Source organism: Danio aesculapii, chromosome 1 (assembly GCF_903798145.1).
Source record: "Danio aesculapii chromosome 1, fDanAes4.1, whole genome shotgun sequence".
Lineage (NCBI taxonomy): Eukaryota > Metazoa > Chordata > Actinopteri > Cypriniformes > Danionidae > Danio > Danio aesculapii.
This window is the reverse complement of record NC_079435.1, coordinates 13,554,601-13,578,671: the sequence shown is the minus strand read 5'-3', so window position 1 is coordinate 13,578,671 and position 24,071 is coordinate 13,554,601. Positions and strand designations below refer to the sequence as shown.

The 24,071-nt window shown below is 39.2% G+C and overlaps 1 protein-coding gene across 2 annotated transcripts in view; it reads left to right on the top strand.

The window, feature by feature from the left end:
• Nucleotides 1-24,071, top strand: part of bcl9 (BCL9 transcription coactivator) — a 184,842-nt gene that overhangs the window by 160,248 nt on the left and 523 nt on the right. For both annotated transcript variants that reach the window (XM_056456613.1, XM_056456612.1), the window contains exons 4-11: nucleotides 3,018-3,424; nucleotides 11,430-11,764; nucleotides 17,925-18,035; nucleotides 18,175-18,328; nucleotides 18,835-18,934; nucleotides 19,042-21,310; nucleotides 21,606-21,890; nucleotides 21,975-24,071. The exon at nucleotides 21,975-24,071 is cut by the window's right edge and continues 523 nt beyond it. In XM_056456613.1, coding sequence (XP_056312588.1) covers nucleotides 3,075-3,424; nucleotides 11,430-11,764; nucleotides 17,925-18,035; nucleotides 18,175-18,328; nucleotides 18,835-18,934; nucleotides 19,042-21,310; nucleotides 21,606-21,890; nucleotides 21,975-23,092 — 4,722 coding nt within the window. In that variant the 5' untranslated portion in view covers nucleotides 3,018-3,074 and the 3' untranslated portion in view covers nucleotides 23,093-24,071. The remainder of the gene's footprint in view (nucleotides 1-3,017; nucleotides 3,425-11,429; nucleotides 11,765-17,924; nucleotides 18,036-18,174; nucleotides 18,329-18,834; nucleotides 18,935-19,041; nucleotides 21,311-21,605; nucleotides 21,891-21,974) is intronic.

The following is a 24,071-nucleotide window of genomic DNA, read 5'->3' as shown; positions in this document are numbered from 1 at the left end:
CCTGAAGATAAATACCAAAAAATAACACAACTGGAATCACTACAGCAGTTGCGATCGTCTGATCTCATATAAAGCAAGAGATTGCGATGATGTATATTGACGTGTGCAGGTGCTGTAGTGCTGTCCCATTTCTAAGGGGTACATTTTGAAAACTTCACACTCTGTTTGAAGGGCAAAGGGGCAGGGGTACAAAAATAGAATTGGGATTGGGTGTTTGTTGGCTTAATGATGCTGGAAAAATTGTCAACTTCATAAAATCTCGTCCAGTAAATTCGCAAATTTTATTATTTTTATTTTAATCACGTATAAAGAAAATGTGTGTTTAGGTAGTTAAAAAAAAAAAGTGTGTATTGTAGTTAAAAATGTGGAGTTTAATCTGAGAAAGGGGTACTTGACAGGTGTCAAATATTAGAAAGGGGTACACACAGCAAAAAGATTGGGAACCACTGCTTTAGAAGAGTGAGAAACTTGCGTACAGCACTTTTAAATCCCGGTGGTTCTCAACTGTAGGTGTGTTTTTAGTCTGTGGCACAGACCACAATGTCCACCAACAAACCGTTTCAGTCTATCACACGCCTCCATCCGAGATGTTACACCACTTCTTGTTTTCAAGGAATGATTCTTTTGGTGGCCTCAGTCTGACACTTCAGGCAGTTTTGGACGGTGGCCACTGGCTGGCAGATTCACAGCTTCACATTCTTTCACCTTTTCAACTTCGCAGTGTTTTGGTGATATTTTATGTGTTTTCTTGGCATTAATTTTTGAATGTATTTGGAACGGGCTGTGGTTTTTCTTGGTGTGGATGTTCGTAGACACTTGAGGTTATTCAGTGCTCATGGAACATGTCTGCACAGGTGGACAAACAAGTAAACATGTGACTAGAAGTTGGTTTCTTCAGAACCAATGTAGGTGTGGCGGTGTGAAGGGAAAAGTAGACTTGCATCATGCATCACAGTGGAGCTGTTTGAGGTCAGTAAGATTAAACTGATCCAAAATGACATTTGAAAATACTTTTACAGTGGTCAATTTTAAATAAATGCTGTTCTTTGGAAATTTATATTTATCAAAATAATGAATTTCTCAAATCAGCCTGATTTCTGAAGGAGCACATGACTTTGAAAACTGGAATGATGCAGATAATTCAGCTTTGTCGTCATAATTTAATTATAAGAACAATGGAATATTATTTTTTTAATTGTAATGTCAAAATATTTAAGTTTTGGCTGTATTTTTGTTTAAATAAATGCACCATTTGGATAAGGGTAAGGATATACTTACCCCTGACTTTGAAAGTTGGTGTGTATTGTCATATAGTGTTTATTTGATTGATTTATGGACATGGATGTAGACTCTCTTTCATGGAAAAGTAAACACTTGCAACATGGTTGTCATGCTCTAAACTAGTAAACCAATTTCTTTCTAGTTGCCGTGGTCTAAAATAAGTGTTGATTTCTTGTTGTTAATGTTGATAATCTAGAAAGCTGCCATGTTTATGATTTTAAAGGAATTGGTTAATTTTGACATCTGAATGTCTTTATTTTCCTCTTTTCTTCTTCCCATGATCTGAAATAACTGTTGATTTCTTGTTGTTTTTTTAGATAATTTTGTAGTTCTTTTTTCTCCTTCATTCTTCCTTCTTTCTTCTCATTTTCTTCTTCTTTCTTCCTTCCTTCCTCCTTTCTTCTTTTTTCCTTCTACTTCTCCTTCTTCTTCTTCTTTCTTCCTTTTCCTTTTTTCTTTTTTCTTCCTCCTTCATTCCTGTCTGCTTTCTTCCCCTTTTTCCTTCTTCTTTGTCCTCTGCTACTTTTTTGTTTTCTTCCTTTTTTCTTTTTTCATCCGTTTATTCTTACTCCTTTCTTCTTTCTTTCTTTCTTTCTTTCTTTCTTTCTTTCTTTCTTTCTTTCTTTCTTTCTTTCTTTCTTTCTTTCTTTCTTTCTTTCTTTCTTTCTTTCTTTCTTTCTTTCTTTCTTTCTTTCTTTTTTCTTTCTTTCTTTCTTTCTTTCTTTCTTTCTTTCTTTCTTTTTTCTTTCTTTCTTTCTTTCTTTCTTTCTTTCTTTCTTTCTTTCTTTCTTTCTTTTTTCTTTCTTTCTTTCTTTCTTCTCTTTCTTTCTTCTTTCTTTCTTTCTTTCTTTCTTTCTTCTTTCTTTCTTTCTTTCTTTCTTTTTTCTTTCTTTCTTTCTTTCTTTCTTTCTTTCTTTCTTTCTTTCTCTTTCTTTCTCTTTCTTTCTCTTTCTTTCTCTTTCTTTCTTTCTTTCTTTCTTTCTTTCTTTCTTTCTTTCTTTCTTTCTTTCTTTCTTTATTCCTCCTTCCTCCTACCTCTGTCTTCTTTCCTCCCTTTTCTTTTTTTCTTCCTCCTCCTCCTTTGTTTCTTGTTCTTTCTTTCTCCTTTCTTCCTCCATTCCTGCTTGCTTTCTTCCTTATTCTTCTTTCTTGTTTTTCGTCTTCTCTCTTCCTTTTTTCTTTTGTTTTTCTTTTTTCTTCTTCCTCTTCTTTTTTCTTCTTTTTGCTTCCTCACTTTTCTTTCTTTTTTCCTCTTTCTTTTCTTCCTTTCTCGTTTTTCTTCTACTTGTTCTTTTTTTTTCTTTCTTTCTTTTTCTTCATCTTCGTCTTTCCTCTTCTTATTTCTTTTTTCCTCCTTTTACTTCTACTTTCTTGTTTTTCTTTTTCTTATTTCTTTTTCCTTGTTTTTCTTCATTTTCTTTTTCTTCATCTTTAAAATATGTTTGATTTCTTGTTGTAGATAAATTAGTTTTTTTTTTTTTTGTTTTTGATGTTACATTTAGGATATTTTTTTCTTCTGGAAGTAAAATTATTTCTTGACATTTTATTTTTTTCTTGAAAGCTTCCAGCTGTCTGGATTTTGTTAATTTTGAATGTTTTGTTAAACATCTGAATGTCCTTTGTTCCTCTTTTTTTATATACTACTTTCATGACGCTTTGATTGTCCTCAAAAGCAAAGTATCTGCTTGCGTCGCTGGTCTAAAGGAAGCATTCTGCTCTTGTTTGTTTTTGTGTAGTGTGGCCAGGGGCTGTGAGGGCTCCTCGGGGAGACTCCAGACAAGCCCACACAGAGAATGCTGGAGGTGCAAGAGGAGAGACCAGCAGCAGCAGCAGCAGCGACGGCCACGGCAAACACCGCAGCTACCGGAACCACAGGAAACGCTTCAGGCAGGAAGGAGAGGGCCAAAGAACGGCAAGAGGAGGGCCAGGACTGCAGCAGCCCTGTCGCAACCCCCAATACCGGGCCCCGGAGCACCCGGGCCAAAGCTACGCCCACCGCTACACACACACACTCCCACACGCACACACACACCCCCAGTCCCCACCAGCACTCTACTGCTCCTGCCTCTGTCGCACTGGGACTGACGTCAATGCATTCCAGCAACCCCAAAGTGAGGAACTCTCCATCGGCTAACACTCAAAGGTGAGACAGAGGTTCACGCATTTGATTTACTTTTCTTTTTTAAATAAATGAAGGCTTTATCTGAGGAGATATATACACATATATCATTATATATGCAAAATTAAAAGTGGATAATATTGGTTTTAGATTGTAATTAATGCTTTTATGTATTAGAGAAGCATTAAATTGATGAAAAGTGACAGTAAATACATTTAAAACATCACTGTTTCATTTAAACATTTTAAATTTTTTGTTCAGATATAACATGTTTTTTTTAATGAAATATTATAAACTGCTGCTGTTTCCAATGAAATGTTTCTTGAGCATCAAATCATTATTATATACTTATGGAATGATGTCTGAACAATGTTTAAGTAGTTTAAGTGTTTCAAAATATTGCAGAGGTGCCAGTCAGACAAGTGATTTGTTTTAAAAAGCTCAAGTTTTGTTACGGTAAACTTGATGTTTACACTACTTTTCCATCTTCAACTTACAAAATGGAGTGTTCTGAAAATGATATGCACAATATATCTTTCAGCATCGATATCGCAATGTGTGCATTCGCAATAGTCACATCGCAGGATTTGCAATGCTGAGTCCGTATTATAATTGATCATTTGCATGTGTTTTTGAGGCCTTTGTAATGTTATTGACTCTAATGATGATTCGTTTTGAATAATTACTTTTTATTATTCAATTACTGTACATGTGTATTGTTATGCTGTGTTAATACCAGACGCGGAACGCGCAAATAAATTGTGATTATTCACTCGTAAATATTGAACATTTTGAGTTTACTCGCTTTATTCGTGCGAGAAATTCAATTCATTCGCACGTCAAATTTACTTCACAATAGATGCGGATTTGAGTCATGTGCAGGGGTTCTGTCTGCTCAGTGACTCCAGCTTCGTTGCTAAATGGCTAACATTGAATTTATTGAGAGAGTAGCTGTGCTTTATGTGCCTTAGGAAGGCTAAAAACAGCGAAAATTCATCTAGTCCACTAGATCTATTCAGAGGTGCACCCAGCTGTTAATTTCAATTGTAACTTTTTCTTTATCATTTTTCTCTATGTTTTTAATTTGTTTATTAGATTTTATGCAGATACCTTCCCTTACAGAATCATCCCAATCAATCTAAAATGATAAATTCTTTCTAAATGGAGCTATTCAAGTCACCTTGAATAAATTGCAATCTACATCGCAGAATAACAAAATATCGCAATGCTAGATTTTTCCAATATCGTGCAGCCCAAATAAAGACCCTGGTTTAGTTTGGAAATGCTGGTGCTGTTTAAGTACAGATGAACTGAAATGAAAACTTTTGAAAACAGGTACGACTATCCACGATCACTCTCTGATTGGTCTTCTGAATGTTCCCTGATACGTCAAGCCTCTCTCATTTGACCATCACACAAGAGGTTGACTTCTAGTCATGTGTTTTAGGCTGTTTAGTGTGGAAGGAGATCATTTTTCTGAAATGCTATAAAAACGCCAATCCTGGACGAGGAGCATCTTGATTTTGACGTAGTGGAAAAAGTACACAATAGTGTACACAATTCAGATGCAATGTACTCTTGGTGAATATGATGTGTTTTTTCCTCTTATCAAATCTTATCAGCTCCCAGATCTCTGAATGGGAGTCTAAATAAACAAAAAAACAAAATCCCTAAGAAGTTATTATAATATGCACTGTGGCATACAAAAATAATGTGTGCCTTTTAAAAATGCTTGATACAATTTCTTTAATTGTTTTTGTTTGTCATTTAGACTTTAGAATAATGAACAAAGATGTTTACTATAGTTAGCTAGCTGCTCCTACTTCAGTTGGAAATGTTACAATATCAGAGTCTTCAGTAATTGGTTCATGCAGACTTTTCAAAGCTTGCATGTTTTGGCCCCCAAAATGCCATTGGACATGGAAAACAATGGTTAACACTTAAAACGTTTCTGTTTTTAGTTGTAAAGGGTGTTTAGTTCTCTAAACAATATCCTACATTAGTTCTAGATATTGGTTCTACAGGTTCAGAACTAACCATCTTTGTTCTTGTGGATTATGTTTGAAAACATCAGCCAGTTGAAAACATCACCTCCTTAATGAACTTTCATTTCTAGTCCTAGAGCATTGCTTGGGTAAATGCGTTAATAAAGAGTTCTAATGTAGTAGGACAAATGTGAATACAATTAAATAAGCACTTTCTTATATTAAACCATTCTTAAGTGTATGAGTTGTTGTTTTAATTTCTCTTTAATGGAGATGCACCACCCAGCAAATCACTTGCTGCCAATTTACTTGCAATTCCCACTCTCCCTCTGGCCATTGAACTGTCTCTTGTGGACAGGAAACCAGTGCAAGCTGAAGTAACTGCAGCAGAAGTGCAGGGTAAACTGCGCCCTAAAGGCAGAGCTGGAACTGGAAGGCGTCCAGAACCTCATTGAGCAAATGAGAAACTGACCCACTTCAGCTCAGCCAGAGCTTATACATCCCGCCCTGCTGGACGTTGGATCCAAAATGGCGGCTCCTTGCTGATTCACAGATCTGGAGTTGGTTAAGTAGTCAGCAGTGAGGCTCATGGCAGTTTCTGCAGACTTGTCAGCTGCACATCCATGATGCAAATCCCCTGTTCCACCTCATCCCAAAGGTGCTCTATTGGATTGAGATCTGGTGAATGTGGAGGCCATTTGAGTACAGTGAGCTCATTGTCATGTTCAAGACACCAGTCTGAGATGATTCGTGCTTTATGACATGGTGCATTATTCTGCTGGAAGTAGCCATTAGAAGATAGGGACACTGTGGTCACAAAGGGATGGACATGGTCAGCAACAATTCTCAGGTAGGTTGTGGGGTTGACACAATGCTCAGTTGGTTCTAATGGGCCCAAAGTGTGCCAAGAAAATATCCCCCACACCATTACACCACCAGCACCAGACTGAACTGTTGATACAAGGCTTGATGGATCCATGCTTCCATGTTTTGATGCCAAATTCGCCAAATCTTCTATTGTCCAATCTTGGTAAGCATGTGCAAATTGTAGCCTCAGTTTGTCGTTTTTAGCTGACAGGAGTGTCACTCTGTGTTGTCTTCTGCTGCTGTAGCCCATGTGTCTCATTGTTGGATGTGTTGTGCATTCAGCGATGCTCTTCTGCATACCTTAGTCGTAACAAGTGGTTATTTGAGTTACTGTTGCCTTTCTATCAGCTCAAATCCATCTGGCTATTCTCCTCTAACCTCTGGCATCAACACAGAGGCATTTGCGCCTCTTTTACGGACCATTCTTTGTAAACCCTAGAGATGGTTGTGCATGAAAATCCCAGTAGATCAGCAGTTTCTGAAATACTCAGACCACTCGACCTGACCACCTGGCACCAACAACTATGCCACGTTCAAAGTCACTTAAATCACCTTTCTCCTCTGTTCTGATTCTCGGTTTGAACTGCAGCAGATCGTCTTGACCATGTCTACATGCCTAAATGCATTGAGTTGCTGCCATGTGATTAGCTAATTAGAAATTTGCGTTAACGAGCAGTTGGACAGGTGTACCTAATAAAGTGGCCGGTGAGTGTATATTGTATGGAGAAAATACAATATTTTGCTCTATCGTTTATTTCATGGGGTCACAAAATACATTGTTTATGGTAATATTTTTTTCATATTTTGAGCGCAATATTACACGCCATTACAGGGATGCAGACAGAAACCTAAATAACTGCAGAAAGTTGCAAAATATTTGGTCATATTTAAAATTTTTATGTTGCACCTTCAATCATTAGTTTTATATTTTTGTAATATAAAAAGTAAAAAGTAATGTATAAAGTTGAAGTCACAATTATTAGCCCCCCTTTCAATTTTATTTTCATTTTTAAATATTTCCCAAATGATGTTTAACAGAGCAAGGAAATTTTCACAGTGTGTCTGATAATATTTTTTCTTCTGGAGAAAGTCTGTTTTATTTTGGCTAGAATAAAGGCCATTTTGAATTAAAAAAAACAAACAAACATTTTAAGGTCAGAATTATTACCCCCTTTAAGCTATATTTTTTCGATATTCTACAGAACAAACCATCGTTATACAATAACTTGCCTAATTACCCTAACCTGCGTAGTTGACCTAATTAACCCTAGTTAAGCCTTTAAATGTCCCTTTAAGCTTTGTAGAGGTGTCTTGAAAAATCTCCAGTAAAATATTATTTACTGTCATCATGGCAAAGATAAAATAAATCAGTTATTAGAGATGAGTTATTGAAACTATTATGTTTAGAAATGTGTTGAAATCTTCTCTCTGTTAAACAGAAATTGGGGAAAAAAATAAACAGGGGCGCTAATAATTCTGACTTCAACTGTGTGTATATTTCTACATTTATAGTCAAACATTTGCCCTGGAGTTCTAAATATGGTGGGAAATATGCTGACATATGAATGAGTAAATTACGATGAATATACTTAGAAATGTTAATAAAAGCAATTGCTCACATTTGGTATATTACTATATCTTACTATATTTATCTTTATCAGAACATGAGATGACTTGCATTGTGATATGAATTTTTTGTCATATACTAGCAGTTTGCATATTCCGGCTTATTTTTGGGCCCAATATGGTGGCAGTGAACAAGGAATATGATTTTTACTGCCAGACGTGAAGGTGTCCAACAATGGCCAGCCTTACCTTTGGTCTGCAGCTGGTTTCCCCAGTAACCAGGAGCTGTGGACCCATTGCTTTTGGCTATGGATGGAGGCTGGTGTGCGGGAGATCTGGTTTGACAAGTTTTGATTAAATATTAACCTGGCTCTCTGTCAACAAAGAACAGGGCTAGGACAGAAGGTCGCTGAGAGTACTGTAATTGCGTCATTGGTACATGTCAAGATTTCACTCCTAGCATTGAATGGCATGTTTTCAGGGTGTGGTGGATACAGTCGGCTGGTCAACTGTAAGATAGGGCTCGTTTGTCATGTTTTGGTGGGATCTTTAACAAAGTAATGTGTTTGGTTGTGACTTTGCTGCTATTCTTTTTATTTTAAGTTCTGTTTTGTATTTCTGGTACTGCAAAATATAGAATTATTAGGTATAGTGTAAGATATTATTTTGGATTGTTGAATGGCTATTCATTCACAATTCATAACTCAGCTTGCATTAAGTGTATATGCATGTGTGTGTGATTGATTCAATGTTTCCAAGTTATTGCTCAGGGTATCACAGAACAAAGTACTTAAATGCATGTAGTACTAGGCATGGGACGGTAACCGTTTTCAAGGTATACCGCAGTTTGGGAAAGTCAAGGTTGTAAAACCGCCAAAATTTCCTGCTCTATCATTCCTAAGGTGTATGTAAGATTTTTTTTTTTTTTAATTTACGTTTTTTATTTTTAAGGATAACTGTGTCTCTAGCAGAAAAGAGATCCAAAGATGCCATTTTAAAATGTGAAGAAATCAGTGTTTTTGAAACAAATTAAGTCAGCAGAAGTCATTTATTCATTTCGATTATTTAGCCTGACAATGTTTACTGCTCCAAAATATTTTAAATGTTTCTCAAAGTAAAATATATTGTGTTCAAAGGGGAAAAAGTTTTTGGTTTTTACCCCGGCATTTAAGAAGAACAGATTTTGAATGTAGCCCTTGTACCAATGTTTTATTAGTGCTGAAATCAGAGGTCAGAGGTGGGAGTTCTTATGCCCTGTTTACACTAATTTGTTTGTTTTAAAATGCATAACTTTTTGCTATGGTTACACCTTCTGTCTGTCCACACCACTTTTCGAGCTCCGAAAACGGGGCGTTTTGAAAAAACTGAAGAGGCCATTTTCGTTTTAAAATGCTGCTGCTCCGTGTTCATTTGGATGGGGGGAAAACGGGACATCTTTGAAAATAAAGGCATGGCTGCAGACATACGCTACCTGATTGGGGCTTTTTCTTAATTTCAAGTACACAAAGTTCAGTCTGGAATCCTTTCCTTATCAGTTCAGACTTCGCAAGTTTGATACGGAAAACAAACTCCCGAGGACACGTCGGGTAAATCTACAAAGGGATCAGGGTACTTTATAATCTCATTCACATCACGCTGCCTACGTTGTTTTTACTTGCTTAACAATAATATGAAAACATGATATAAGGAACTATCAATTTCATTGTGATATTAACAGCTTAACAGACACCAAAATTGTTAAGGCCAATTGTAGCTACATGTTTATATGAGTATCATCTTCACTGTATGGATATTTATAACAAAATGGAGCCTATAACATTACTGCCTCCTTTCATTTTCATTGAAAAATAAGAAATGTACCCTCTCTTTTGTTGGATATCAGTTTTAATAATCAACAATGGCCATTATAAAAGTATAACGGATAATAAGCTTATACATTATAGGAAAGAAATGCAAGCAATCAGTCAAATGTGCAGAATCAGAGTACGTGGTTGCATAAATGAATAGGCTACATTAACTTATTTTTACACTCTGCCAAAACACGTTACCTGAGAACAAGTAATTGATTCAAAAGACCAAAGTCGGGGAATATGTTGTTAGATATAAAGTAGATCAGAGGTGCCCAAACATTTTCCTATGAAGGACCAAAAATCTTGATTCAGGCTAGTGGGCCGAAGGTAAATATAATTGCTATGGGTAATTTCCTAATTTATTTAATAATATTTGAAAATAACTAGATAACATTGCATTATATGAACTAATACATCATAATTCTTTAACATTTTATAATGAACTTATTACAGTAAACAAATCAATCTCATTTATAACAGAATGGAGTTCCACTAGTTTTTGGCTTGATTTGCTTACCGATGTCTTCTGCATAGTCCTCTATCCGTCAACTGACAGTTTACATTTTTTAAAAATCTGATTCATTTACAACTTTCAATTGAAACATTTATTTCAGCTAGCTTTTATTGTAGCCCAGCAATAAAACGAACAAAACAGGTTACACCAAATTAGAAATGACGATCTCTTTTAAAGGCATTCTCCCCGACCCTCTCCATCCTTTTCACTGTCTTCTCAGATGGGATGGTGGGCCAAATCAAAGGTTACAATGGGCCAACGTTGACCTGCAGGCCCTACTTTGGGCATTTCTGGACTAGATGAATTAAATATCCCGTTTAACAACTATAGTGAGATGAGATCCAGTGGTAGAACCTTGATGAACTCTGACGTGTGTTGCTCTCACCTGGGTAGGTGTGCTCAAAGCACCCGCTGACTTCCTAAAGCTTAGACGTACGCATATGCTGCAGCGCATGCAAGTGTGTGTGGTGACATGCCGTGCGTTTCAGCAGTGTAGTGTGGACAGAGAAGTGTGGATCGTTTTCATTTTAAGATGCCATTTTAATACTAAAAGACATCAGTGTAAACGGGGCCTTAGGGACTTGAAGATCCTATTCTGATTCTGGGTGTCACAATCGGATTCCAAAACTTTCACGTTTTTAAAATTCTTATCTTTGTCCAAAAATAGACACCTACGCAGGTTCGCACCATAACAACCTAATTTAAATACAGAAATGATTCTGAACTTTTGTGAATTGTTTTAGAATTGTTTGAGAAAAAAATCGTAATTCATCTGAATGTGTACCAGTGAATCCTGAACTGATTATTATTATTTATTCATTTTCTTTTTGGCTTAGTCTCTTTATTAGTAAGGGGTTGCCACAGCGGAATGAACCGCCAACTTATCTATCATGTTTACGCAGTGGATGCCCTTCCAGCTGCAACCCATCAATGGGAAACACCCATACACTCTCATTCACACGCATACACTACGAACAATTTAGCTTACCCAATTCACCTATATAGCATATGTCTTTGGACTGTGGGGGAAACTGGAGCACCCAGTGGAAACCCACGCCAACACAGGGAGAACATGCAAACTCCACACCGAAATGCCAACTGACCCAGCTGAGACTCAAACCAGCTACCTATTATTATTATTATTATTATTATTATTATTAATTTTTAATCTCCCACCCCTAGTCTTGACCATTCGTGCTGTTCATCCTAGGCTGTTCTGACCCTCTTTTCCTTTCTCTTTTCCTCAGCAGTCCGAAATCCAAGCAGGAGGCCATGGTGAGGTCGCCACCCGTGATGTCCCCCTCCAGCGCCGCACAGATGGACTCCAAACTGCCCAACCAGGGAAAACAAGGGGGCGCTGGCAGCCAATCACAGCCGTCTCCCTGTGACCCCAAGTCATTGAGTGGAAGCCACACACCTAAAGGTCCCCAAGTCCCAATAGGGAGCATGGGACTCAAAAATGGACAAGGCCTGAGTTCAGGCAATGGGGCGAAAGGCAAGATTAAGAGAGAGAGAAGCACTTCAGTGGAGTCATTCGAACAAAGGGATACAGGAACGCCGAGCAATGAAGGGGACCAGAAAGGTAAATTATTTAGCCATTATAAGTTTCTTTTTCAAATATTTCCCAAATGATGTTTAACAGAGCAAGGACATTTTCACAGTATGTCTGATAATATTTTTTCTTCTGGCGAAAGTCTTATTTGTTTTATTTCAGCTAGAATAAAAGCAGTTTTAAATTTTTTCAAAACCATTTTAAGATCAACATTATTAGCTTTCATTATTGAGCAGTATTTTTTAATTGTCTACTGAACAAACTATTATTAGACAATGACTTGCTTAATTAACCTAGTTAAGCCTTTAAATTCTACTTTAAGCTGAATTCTAGTATCTTGAAAAATATCTAGTCAAATATTATTTATTGTCATCATGGCAAAGATAAAATAAATCAGTTATTATTATTTATTACAACTATTATGTTTAGAAATGTGTTGGAAAAAAATCTTCTCTCCGTTAAACAGAAATTGGGGAAAAATATAGAGGGGGGCTAATAATTCTGACTTCAATTATATATTGCTTTGCAGACACCAAATCCTGGTTCACCACATACTTCCTGAAATTAAATGACAATAAAACTGAACTTCCACTTATAGGTACACGATTCACTTTAAACAAATCGCATAGCTTTTCCATTCCCACAGATGATTCTGTCATTACCCCCTCCCTTCAGGTTAAGAGTCTGGGGTTCATCTTCGACAGCACCCTTTTATTCACTGCACATGTTAATAATGTCACCCGGTCTGCTTATTTCCACCTTCAAAATATAAATCGTTTACGTCCTTCCCTCACACCTCATTCAGCTGCCATTCTTGTTCATAGTTTAGTCACATCCCGTTTAGATTACTGTAATTCCCTTCTGTTTGGCCTCCCTAAAAAAACTCTTCATAAATTACAACTGGTACAAAACACTGCAGCCCGTATTATCACAAAACCCCCTCTATCTGTCACATCACACCTATTCTACAGCAGCTTCACTGGCTTCCCATCTTTTTCAGAATAAAAAAAAAATAATAATTGTAAAATAATACTTCTCACTTTTGAAGCCATCCACAATCTTGCTCCTCCATACCTTGCTAATCTTGTTTATATCGCCATACCTTCTCGAACACTCAGGTTTTCTTCTTCCATTCACCTCACTGTTCCCTCTGTCCGCCTTGTCACCATGGGGAACAGAGCCTTCAGCCAGCCACTCTGCTCCTCAGCTTTGGAATTCACTTCCTCCTGATCTCCGTAATTTAGACTCTCTTTCACAATTTAAAACCAAACTTAAAACACATCTGTTTAGAACAGCTTATTCACTTTAACCGACTGCATTTTTTATAAGTTTGTATTGTATTTTATTGACTTGTATTGTGTTTTTATTTGAACTGGTTGTTTTAGCTGTCCTGTACGGTGACCTTGAGTGTCATGAAAGCCGCCTTTAAATAAAATGCATTATTATTATTATTATTATTATTATTATTATTATTATTATTATTATTATTATTATTATTATTATTATTATTATATATTTGTTTTTTCACCATGTTAAATTATGAATGCGCTTCAGAACTCCTGCCATCATATTATATCATTCATTAAAGGACTCATTTTACCATTGGGGTTTTAGATGGCCTTTATTGTGGTTTTAAGCATCTCCGATATCTTGTCTTACTATGTTGGTCAGGTAATTATATTGAGCGGTGTCCTGATGTGCAGTTATTTTTGCTTCTCTGAATATTATGATCATCCTGTGGCACAGAATGATACTGTTACCACCTTGCTGTGACATTGAGTGGGCATTTGTGTTTTTTTTGAGAAAAGGCGTTTGGTAAATTCATTCATTTATTTTCTTTCGGCTAAAGGCTGATTTATACTTCTGCGTCAAGCACACGCATATGGTCCAGCGAAGCCTTTTCGGGGTCGCAGATCCCTCACTTTGGCTGACACCAACGTTGACGTGCACCTCTCAAAACATTCAACTACACGTCGCAACGAGTTGTAGCGCAAGGTGACCACACTTTAACCTGCAATTATGTTATAGAGTCATTCATAGCAACTTGTCCTGATAATGACTCATTAATACTCAAGGTTGTTTGATAAGGGTCTTTCTAGGCTTTTATTTAATCCTGTTTTTAGTGCTTATCATTTTCATGTGGCTTTGGTCCCACGTTCTGTCTCCTTGCGTCCTGATATAGAACATGGCAAAGCTTTATTGCGAATGACCTTTTAATGACCCAGAATTCAATGCACACATTTTCCCAAGGGTCACATTTGCACTGGTTTTCTTGATGCATTTATGTCCTTATGCATGTTTGACCGCCTTCTCAGGGTTGCACTGATGGCTGTAGTGGAGCATGAAGACATCCACACCCCTGCGTGTTTCCTAGTGGCACCATCACACGATTGGCTTTGGTTTGAGAACACCAGGGATTGTACCATTTTGGTTTGCTGAATGGGGGAGCACCTTTCTTTCTTTTTTGTTAGCTGTGAATTCTTGACAGTCTGAAGGACCCCTGCTGGATGTTAATGCTTTTGCATAAACATAATTGTGTGAAGCTCAGGTGTTTTTTTTTCATTATTTATTTTTTATGTTATGTTTTTTTTCTCATTTTTCTTTCATGGTCATTTGTTTTGATGTACCACAAAGAAGTATATATTTTGAATGCTCAGAAATGGCTTGTCCGGAAGCAACTGCTTTAGTTTTCTTTGTGTACCGAATGCTCTTGTATGCTCACAGAGAGACAGCTTGTAAGGCTGTTTGGTGTGCATGTTTGTGTTTGTTCAAGCTGTCGAGAGTTTGCTTTTGCCATTTTGTTTGAGCAGTGTGTGTTGTCTGTACACAGGAAGTCTTATATCTCTCCTTTTGACCTGACCGTGTCCCAGTTTCACTGAGATGTTGTTGGTCTGGGAACTAACCAGCAGTATACACACTTAGAATAGTGTGACTTTATTGTCCTTATAAAACCTTGTTCTTATCAGGAGATCAGTTGTGTTGCTGGAAATCGTTGGTGTTTATTTTAGCCGCAGGATGGTATAATGTTAATTTGTGGGGTCTACGAATGGGCATCATTTTCTGAAATTGTACAGTCAAAAGTAGGGGTGTACCAGATCTCGGTTGTTCTGTGTTTTGTATGGATCACAACCCACAGTTCGTAACACAAGTGACCTGCGGATTAATACATTTTACTTAGATTAATCCTAAATTTGTAACGGTCGCAGAGAGATCGTCTCTTGTGTCATTCAAATCACATGTATGAAAGCATTTAGGCTTTCCTGTAAAATATAATGACAGAAGAAGTTGTGGTAGGTTATTCGGGATGTGGTGGGTTTCTTAGGTTATTAAAGGTGTTTTCTGTCACTACTTGTTTAGCCTACATTAACGCCTTTAGTGAAAGCTGCACGATTAATCATTACAAGATCAGGATCTCAACACCAACGCAATATCAATTATAAATGATGGTGATTTGCATATGTTTATTAATCCTTCAAATCACTGCATTCAAATCTGTGTTTAAAACCCCCCCGCAAAAATCAAGAAAGAGATTCAGTCTTTAGTCTTGAGTTTGTTATGAATTTATGGTAAAATAACACAGAAGTACTGGGATAACAGTTCATAGTTTAAATAAAACCACTGATGTTTATGGTAAAGATTAAAATCATCATCATATGCATTTAAAAATGCTCAAAAATGAAAGTTGTAGACTGCAGTTACATTGTTTAAGCAATAGGTGGCCATCAAAAATATGCCCCTGAATTATTCTTCAAAAATAGCACATCTAGCAATGAAACAGGAAGTTTAATGAGCAAATAACTGAATCATTTATTGAAAATGAGACTAAAAATAAACATGGGTTGTACAAATTCTAATGTTAGATTTTTACATTTAGCATTATCAGCAACAGGAGTAGTAACGGAATTTTTCACAGTACTAAATTTTTTTTCAATTTATTTGTATTCAGTTGATCATTTCTCAATTTTATTTTTAATAAAATCACAGATTCTCAGTTCTGTTTGTTAAAACCAAATGTTTCTTGCAGTACTGTTTTTGTAATAAATAGAAAGCAAATTAGATTTGCCTCCTCCCTTTTTTGGCTGATCCAAAAATGGTCCGATCCGTGACTAAAAACCACATTGGGATCCAAACTGTGAGATTTGTGATCCGTTACACCACTAGTCAAAAGGTCATGATTCGCATTACGTATTTTTTTTTCACATTTTTCCAAAAAATAAAAGCACAAACATTTCGGTTCAGCGCCTTGCCAACAATTTTCTCCCTCTACCCTCTTTTTCAACTGCCAATCACATTACATTAATTAGACTAAATACTCAATCAATTCATTTTGTGTATGATGAATAACATCATAAGGAATGTCACATTCACCTTCAAAAACATTTTCTTCATGATCAAAGAAGACAAATTTGTACAAAAATCATGATAAAATTATAAATCATCGTCACTTGCTTGCTCGTGTGTGTGTGTGTGTGTGTGTGTGTGTGTGTGTGTGTGTGTGTGTGTGTGTGTGTGTGTGTGTGTGTGTACCAAATTATACAAGGAAATCTCAAACAGCAGACACATTAAAAATACATAATGAAATTGTATAGTTTTAAAAAAATAATGTATTCAGGTTAAAGTCCATATGAACTGGATGTTGGTTAGACTTTTCAGTATGTTGATGTACTTTCTACTAAAATGGAATATTGTGTATGGTCGGAGCTTTTTCTTTGTGCATTTCATTTTTAGTCAAATAATGGGCGTAGTTAAGAAAGAATATTGTGGCTAGGGCTGCACAATATATTGTTTTAGCATCGATATCGCAATGTGCACATACGCAATGGCCACATCGCAGGATCTGCAATGTTAAGTTGATATTGTAGTTTTCCAGGAATCAAAATTGCGCTCTGTAACCATAATAGAGTAAAAACCAATAACACTTGCATGTGTTTTTAAGATCTATGATTGTGTAAACATTTCAGGAGTCTAAAGCATTCAGGCACACTAAGATTTTGAGTTTTAGAGACTTTAATGAAGGTTAAATTTAAAGAATTATGAATATAATAAAGACTATAGAGTGCTATTAAACGCTATTTTTATTTCTGTAGCTGAATACTAATAAGACTCCTGAGAAAATTGTTAATCACTGTTTTTCACTTGTATCTGTGATTCATTGTTTATCGATGCTTGGAATTAGTTTAATAAATGTTATGCAGATGATTCAATCCCCTCCAGAATCATCCCAACCAAACTAAATTATTGAATTATTTTCAAATAGAGCTATTAAAGTCATTATATCACAATATATATTGCAGAAAATCTAAATATCGCAACGTCATATATTTTCCAATATCGTGCAGCCCTAATTGTCGCTGAAGCCATCCAACTTGCGTCAACAGACAGGGACCACTACACCAAACGTGGAAGCGAAAGGTCAGGTTTTGAAGATTACCAAAACAAATTAATTGTTCACCTAAAGAATAACAATGTGCGACAGCAAAAATAAACATTGTACATTTTGATTTCACACATAATTTAAAGGGTGTTCTGTCCATTAAAAAGTGATTTTGAAGTAGGGAAACTAATCGTATTGGACTTGAAAGTGCGCAAATGCAAACACAATTTAAATTCTATTTATTTGTACGTTATGTTGCAGATACAAAACGATCCCTCTATATTTGTTCCTTAAATGAAAAGTGTGGTGTGTGCTTGATTTTAATGCAACTGTTAAATGCTTGTACATTACTAAGTGATTTAGACCAATTCTGAATTGGTGGAATGTAAGTAGCAGGGTTGTGCAAGTTATTCTGCTTTCTGATGTACTCAACTTTGAGGCCTGTGGTTTCATGACACTTAACTGGTGACTAAGAACTGTTTAAAATTGTAGTATTTTTCTGGAAAGATTCATGCGACTTTGGCTTGAAGTTATCCAGCCATTCTATGCTTTGATAAAAGTTTCAATGCTGTCTGGATTACTCTACATGACATAAGAAGAAAATAACTCTAGGGGATTGCACAGCACTTTTCTGACAAATACGGAATTCATAATATATAGAGGTGTACAATGTATTCATGCAGGTGTAAATGCAACCCTGCTGTGCTGCTCCGAACAACTAGGCCTAGTTCTATTTGAGAAACTACCTACTAACTAAAACTCTGACCATTTCTTAAACTACATTCTAATCCCTTGCTCTTCTCTCTATGTCTGAAGAAATAGGAAGTAGAGCGAAAAGGTTATGTGTTGGAGAGCGACGGTTGCCCTACAGTGGTGCAGATTGGTGTTCGGGTGGAGAAAGTGATGAAGATGACCCAGGATTCTTCAGTATGTAGTTTTGATATTTCTTTGTATTTGAATAGAAATTCATCTGAATTGTGAAGCATATGAAACTCTTGATAATTCAGTGTCTTGCTGTAACTTGTGTTATATGACATTGCCTATAACCTTTATTATGTTTTCACAGACTGTAACTCCGCTGACATAAAGCCAGATCCAGGTGCTCTTTCTGCCTCTACACCTACTCACAATACAGTCGGAGGGCAAAGCACAGAACTGGGGAGTGGGCAGAAACCCGGGTCAAAAGTTGTTTATGTCTTCACCACAGAGATGGCCAACAAGTAAATATTTCTGTTCCTTATCCTTTGTGTTTGTTTTTTCGTGAATGTGATGTGCTTGAAAACTGGATGTGCGCTAATAAGAAGCATTTTTTTAATTATCACTCTAGATGAGAATGTGCACAATGTCAAATTCTGTAGTTACTATTTGACCATACTTTACTTGCATTGTCATGAATCCGGATGTTTTTTGCTGCATGGACCATCACAATACCATTACGAGTTTAATTGGTGGAGTGAAATAAATTATTTAAATAAAGCTATGTAAGTGTGTAATTTCAAATTGGTTTTAAAATTGCCATACCTGGCTGTTTGGTGAGCTTAACAAAACAGATATCTAGAAAATTATTCCCCCCCCCCCCTCCCTCTCTCTCTCTCTCTCTCTCTCTCTCTATCTACTTAATAAACTGTGATTGGTTTAACTGTTTTACATGAAGGTTCTTTATAGATGAGTGGTTTTAATTAGTTCAGTTATGGAAACTTTAACTGTGACTATTTTCTTATCTCAGGGCAGCAGATGCTGTCATAACGGGGCATGTAGACAACATCATCACATACCACATGAATAATATCTCTAACGGCAAGGGTGGAAAGCCCCAGCTCCCCCTGGTAAGAAAAAGGACATCACTAAAACATGTTTATTCTAACTGTCAAAAATGTTTGCTAAATGTCAAGGTTTTTACTGACACAGTAATTGTTGTGTGTGTCTGTTTAAGAACAATCAGATTGGCTCCCTCAGAAGTGACCCCAAACAACAAGGAGTTCCGTCCCAGCAACAGCCCTCATCTCACTCCGGTGATCAAAACCACCAAACAGCCTCTAAAGTAGCGCAGTCAGGCCAGCAGCAACAACCTCAAGCGCAACCCACCCAACCTCAGCAGCCAACACAGGGGGCAAAACCAAATAGCCTCCCTCCAGACAATGCACCTTCAGCTGGAATGGACTCTAAGAGCCTCCCCAGCAGTAGCCCACAGGATGGTGCTGGATCTCACGACAGTAGCAATTCTGCAGGAACACCTGGTAGCCAGGCCTCTAACCAGCCCCCCAATGCAGGCCCTCCACAAAACTTCCCATCTCTCGATCTACCTAAAGGGGCAGATGCTAAGCTCACAGCTCAACACCACCAGCAGTTGGCACAAGAAATCATGTCTAGCATGGGGGACAACCCCGAGGGCCTTTCCCAAGAGCAACTTGAACACCGGGAACGTTCTTTACAGACTTTACGTGATATACAGCGTATGCTCTTTCCAGATGACAAAGACATGGTTGCAATGGGTCAAGGAAACATGGGTGGACCTCCACCCGGTGCTGTAATGATGGAAGGAGGACCGAAGAAACCAGAACAGGGGCCTCTTCAAGCCATGATGGCCCAGTCACAAAGCCTTGGGAAGCCAGGTGGTCCAGGAGGACCACGTCCAGATGGACCTCCCTTTGGTCCACCTGGTCCGAGAGACATGCCATTTTCTCCAGATGATCTTGGACCCCCTCCACCAGGTCCGATGAACTCACATCCAGGTGGAGAGCACGGAGACCATATGACTCCAGAGCAAATGGCCTGGCTAAAATTGCAGCAAGAGTTCTATGAGGAGAAGAAGCGCAAGCAGGAACAAATGCAGCACAGACCAATGGGAGACATGATGCTCCATCAGGGTGGACCAAGAGGAATGATGCGAGGCCCACCACCACCTTACCAACTGAACCCTGGAGAGGTGTGGGGCCCTGGAGGCCCTGAACCTTTCCCTGACCAAATGAACATGGGCCCCAGAGGGATGCATCCCCACATGCAGAGAATGCCTGGCTTCCCTGGTATGATGAACCCTGATATGGAGGGAGGTCCCAATGCTATGCCTAGACCTGGATTGAACTGGCCTGATGATATGCCCAAAATGGGTGATGGGAGAGGATTCCCTCCTGGGCAAGGCATGTTTGGAGGTCCTGGTGGAAGGGTGGAGAGGTTTCCCAATCCTCAGTCAGTACAGGAAGCAATGTTTCATCAAGGTATGGGTGATAAACAAGGAATGGGTATGCCACCTGGCATGATGATGGAGATGAATCGAATGATGGGTAATCAAAGACCTATGGACCCTGGTAATGGAGGTGGCATGATGTTTCCCAGAATGCCAGGTGATGGCCCCATGAGCCCCACTTCGAGAATGGAGTTTGTAAAAGGTCTTGGCCAAAGCAGGGGTGAATTTGGAATGGGACCTGGAAGCCTCAATGTAAACATGGGCCCTAGCCCTCAGATGATGCCCCCTAAGATGAGAGAATCACAAATGAGTCTTAGCCCAGAAGAAATTATGAAGATGAGGCAAGGTGGCGGTCCAATGCCTGATAGTGTGGTTACTTCACAGAGAATGATGCAGGGGCCTCCTTTCCCTGACCAGCCTCATCCAGGAGACCTCAACATGGGACCCAACCGACAATTCCCTGGCATGGGTCCCCAAGGCCCTGGAAATCCAAGAGGTCCCAGAGGCGAACCACCCTTTGGACCTGATCAAAGAGGAGGTAATGGTCGTCTTAGCCACATGCCTCCTTTACCACCGAACCAGGGTCCCAATAGCTCAGGGCCTCCTCCAGGTCAAAGAAATGTGAGTCGTAAGCCCTCAGACCTGAATGTCCAGTCTGGCCCCGCTAACTCGCCCAATGTTAACCCTCTAAAGTCACCAACACTACGGCAGGTCCAGTCACCAATGCTGGGCTCACCATCAGGTAACCTCAAGTCTCCACAGACACCGTCCCAGCTGGCTGGTATGCTTAGTGGGCCATCAGCTGCAGCAGTAGCAGCAGCGGCAGCCATTAAATCTCCTCCCATGATGGGCTCAGCAGGGGCATCTCCCGTCCATATGAAGTCTCCCTCGCTTCCTGCTCCCTCCCCGGGCTGGACATCATCACCCAAGCCACCCATGCAAAGCCCAGGAATTCCCCAAAACAACAAGCCTCCCCTTAGCATGACGTCACCAAATATGATGGGCAGTGTAGAGCAAGGTAACATTGAAAATTCTGCTTCTAAAAATGTGTTTATGGATCATTTTAAATACGGCATGTTTTTATATGGGTGCTTTCTCCACTGAAGTCATGCAAATATGGTGGATAAGGCACTTCAAGTATCTGTTTCTATTTTCATGTTGTTACATCTATTTCTGCTTAAATGGTTGTATCAATGTATTTTAGTCATGTTCTGTTGACCTTAGAGGTGTCAAATAAAATACCATTAGGAAAATACCGTCATACTTCCTGTTCTTTCCTCTCTTTATCTTGTATGTTGTCTTCTCATTCTCAGGTGGCAATGTTCCTCCCTCAGCTCCTCCTTCCAGTGGATCCTCCAGCCAGCCAGGTGGCATGAATGTGCCAGGAAGTCTTCCATCCAGCAGTCCTTACACCATGCCCCCGGAGCCAACGCTATCCCAAAATCCTCTTTCCATCATGATGTCCCGAATGTCCAAGTTTGCCATGCCTAGTTCTACACCCCTTTACCATGACGCAATCAAAACCGTAGCCAGCTCTGATGATGACTCGCCTCCTGCTCGATCGCCAAACCTGCCATCTATGAACAACAGCATGCCGGGTAATGTTTATGAGTCAATAATAAGGATTATTGATAATGGTGGCTTTTTCAGGTGCACTAAAAACATTTTTGTTCTCTTTATAGGTATGGGTGTAAACCATCACCCAGGTCATCCGCGAATGATGACGCCCAATTCTTCTGGTCCCATGCCTTCCCTCAGCCCAATGGGAATGAGCGCTATGGGCTCTCAGCCTCTTTCCCATGGTATGCCAAACCAGCTTCCCTCGCCCAATCCCATGGGCCCAAATATGCCTCCTCACTCTGGGCCTATGGGTCCAGGCATGATGCCTCATGGTATGATGATGAATCCAGTCTCCCAAGATCCTGTCATGGGCAACAACCAGATGATGTCACAGGGGCGTATGGGTCTTTCTCATCGAGGACAGGGCTTCCCTCCTGGTCAGTCACCTCCACAGCAGGTTCCCTTCCCCCATAATGGTCCTGGCCACCAGGGTGGCTTCCCTCATGGAATGGGTTTCCAGGGAGAAGGGGGTCCACTGGGCAGGATGGGCAATATGCCTCACGGGCCTGGTGGTGAGCCAGGCATGTGTAAACCTAACACTCCAGGCGGCCAGGAGTTCAATAACATGCCTGGTGTCTTCAGTGATTCAGATCTACATGAGGTCATGCGACCAGGAGCTTCGGGTATCCCAGAGTTTGACCTCTCTCGAATTATCCCTTCTGAAAAGCCTAGCCAAACTTTGTCCTACTTCCCTCGTGGTGGGGATGCCCCTGGTGGGAAGCCACCACACCCGTCTGGGCCTCCTGGTTTTGCCCAAATGCAGGGGATGATGGGTGAGGGCAATCCAAGGATGGGCCTACCCATGCAGGGAATGGGTGGTCCTCCTGGCCCTGGACATATGGGACCACAGGACATGCCCATGGGTAATCCAGGCCACAATCCCATGAGACCACCTGGTTTCATGGGTCAGGGTATGATGGGGCCACAGCACAGGATGTTGTCTCCTGGACAGCAACCAGGAATGATGGGAGGCCCCGGAATGATGCAGGGAAAAGAAAGGCCGATGTACAACCACCCTGGCCCAGTTGGCTCTCCTAACATGATGATGTCACTACAAGGGATGAGCGGTCCTCAGCAGACTATGATGATGCCCTCTCAGATGAGGCCTCGAGGAATGGCAGCAGATATGGGCATGGGATTTAACCCTGGCCCAGGGAACCCGGGGAATTTAATGTTTTGAGCCTCCACTACAGTTATAAACAGTAAGAAAACTGTGTAACCTGTGAAATAAAAACCTTCGTAATGAAATACAAAAAGAAACCTGTGCTCTTACGCAGATATTTGTGGAAACTGGGACATTTTCTGTGCACATAACATCCCACCCTGACACCTGGTTAGAACAAGGTTTATAGCTTACACAGTGATGGGTAACCATTACAAACACATGTATGTGTTCACAGGGATTCCTCTCCGATGGTAATGTCAATTTACAGGTGGAAGTGTGAGAAGCTAATTGTGCTTTCCTCAAAGTTGGGCTCAGGTCCGGCACAGTTTCGAAGAGACTTTTTTCTTTCTTTCGGTAACTTGGGAATGTATATGGAATTTACAAGACTGACTAGTGTCAAGGATATTTGCTTGACAGTGGATGTGACGCCACATAGGAAGTCTGCAGCAAACCAAGTCTGAACGTTGAGGGGCTTCATTGTACTTTTATACATGGGTGGAAACTAAGATTGTTGAAAAAAAAAAAAAAAGTCCAAGAACTGAAAGAACAGTCTAAAAGTCAAGGAACATTTTGTCACAAGGTGCACCGTCTTGGCTATATGTTTACATCTCATCGCATCACTTCCCTCCAAACAGGAAATGCTCTTTGTATGTGTGTACTGTACTTGTGTTGTTAAAGGGATTCTACCAGTGATTTCTATAGTTTTTTTTTTCATCTTCATTTGTAAAGGGGGGATTGAGGTGCTTGTTTGTGGACGGTAGGTGACACAACAGCACTACAAAATACTGTGTACTGTGGGGCTTACAGAATATTTTAAATTTAATTTTCTTTGCTACTCCAGTGTATGATAAAACCAAACTAAGACCTCATACAGATCATAGTATTATTAAAAAAAGCACAAACAAGAATTAACTGTAAAGAATAAAGTGTTTTCTTTTTTTTTAATTGTAGAGAAAAACACTTTGACAGTCAGTAGGAGCAGTAATCAGATGTA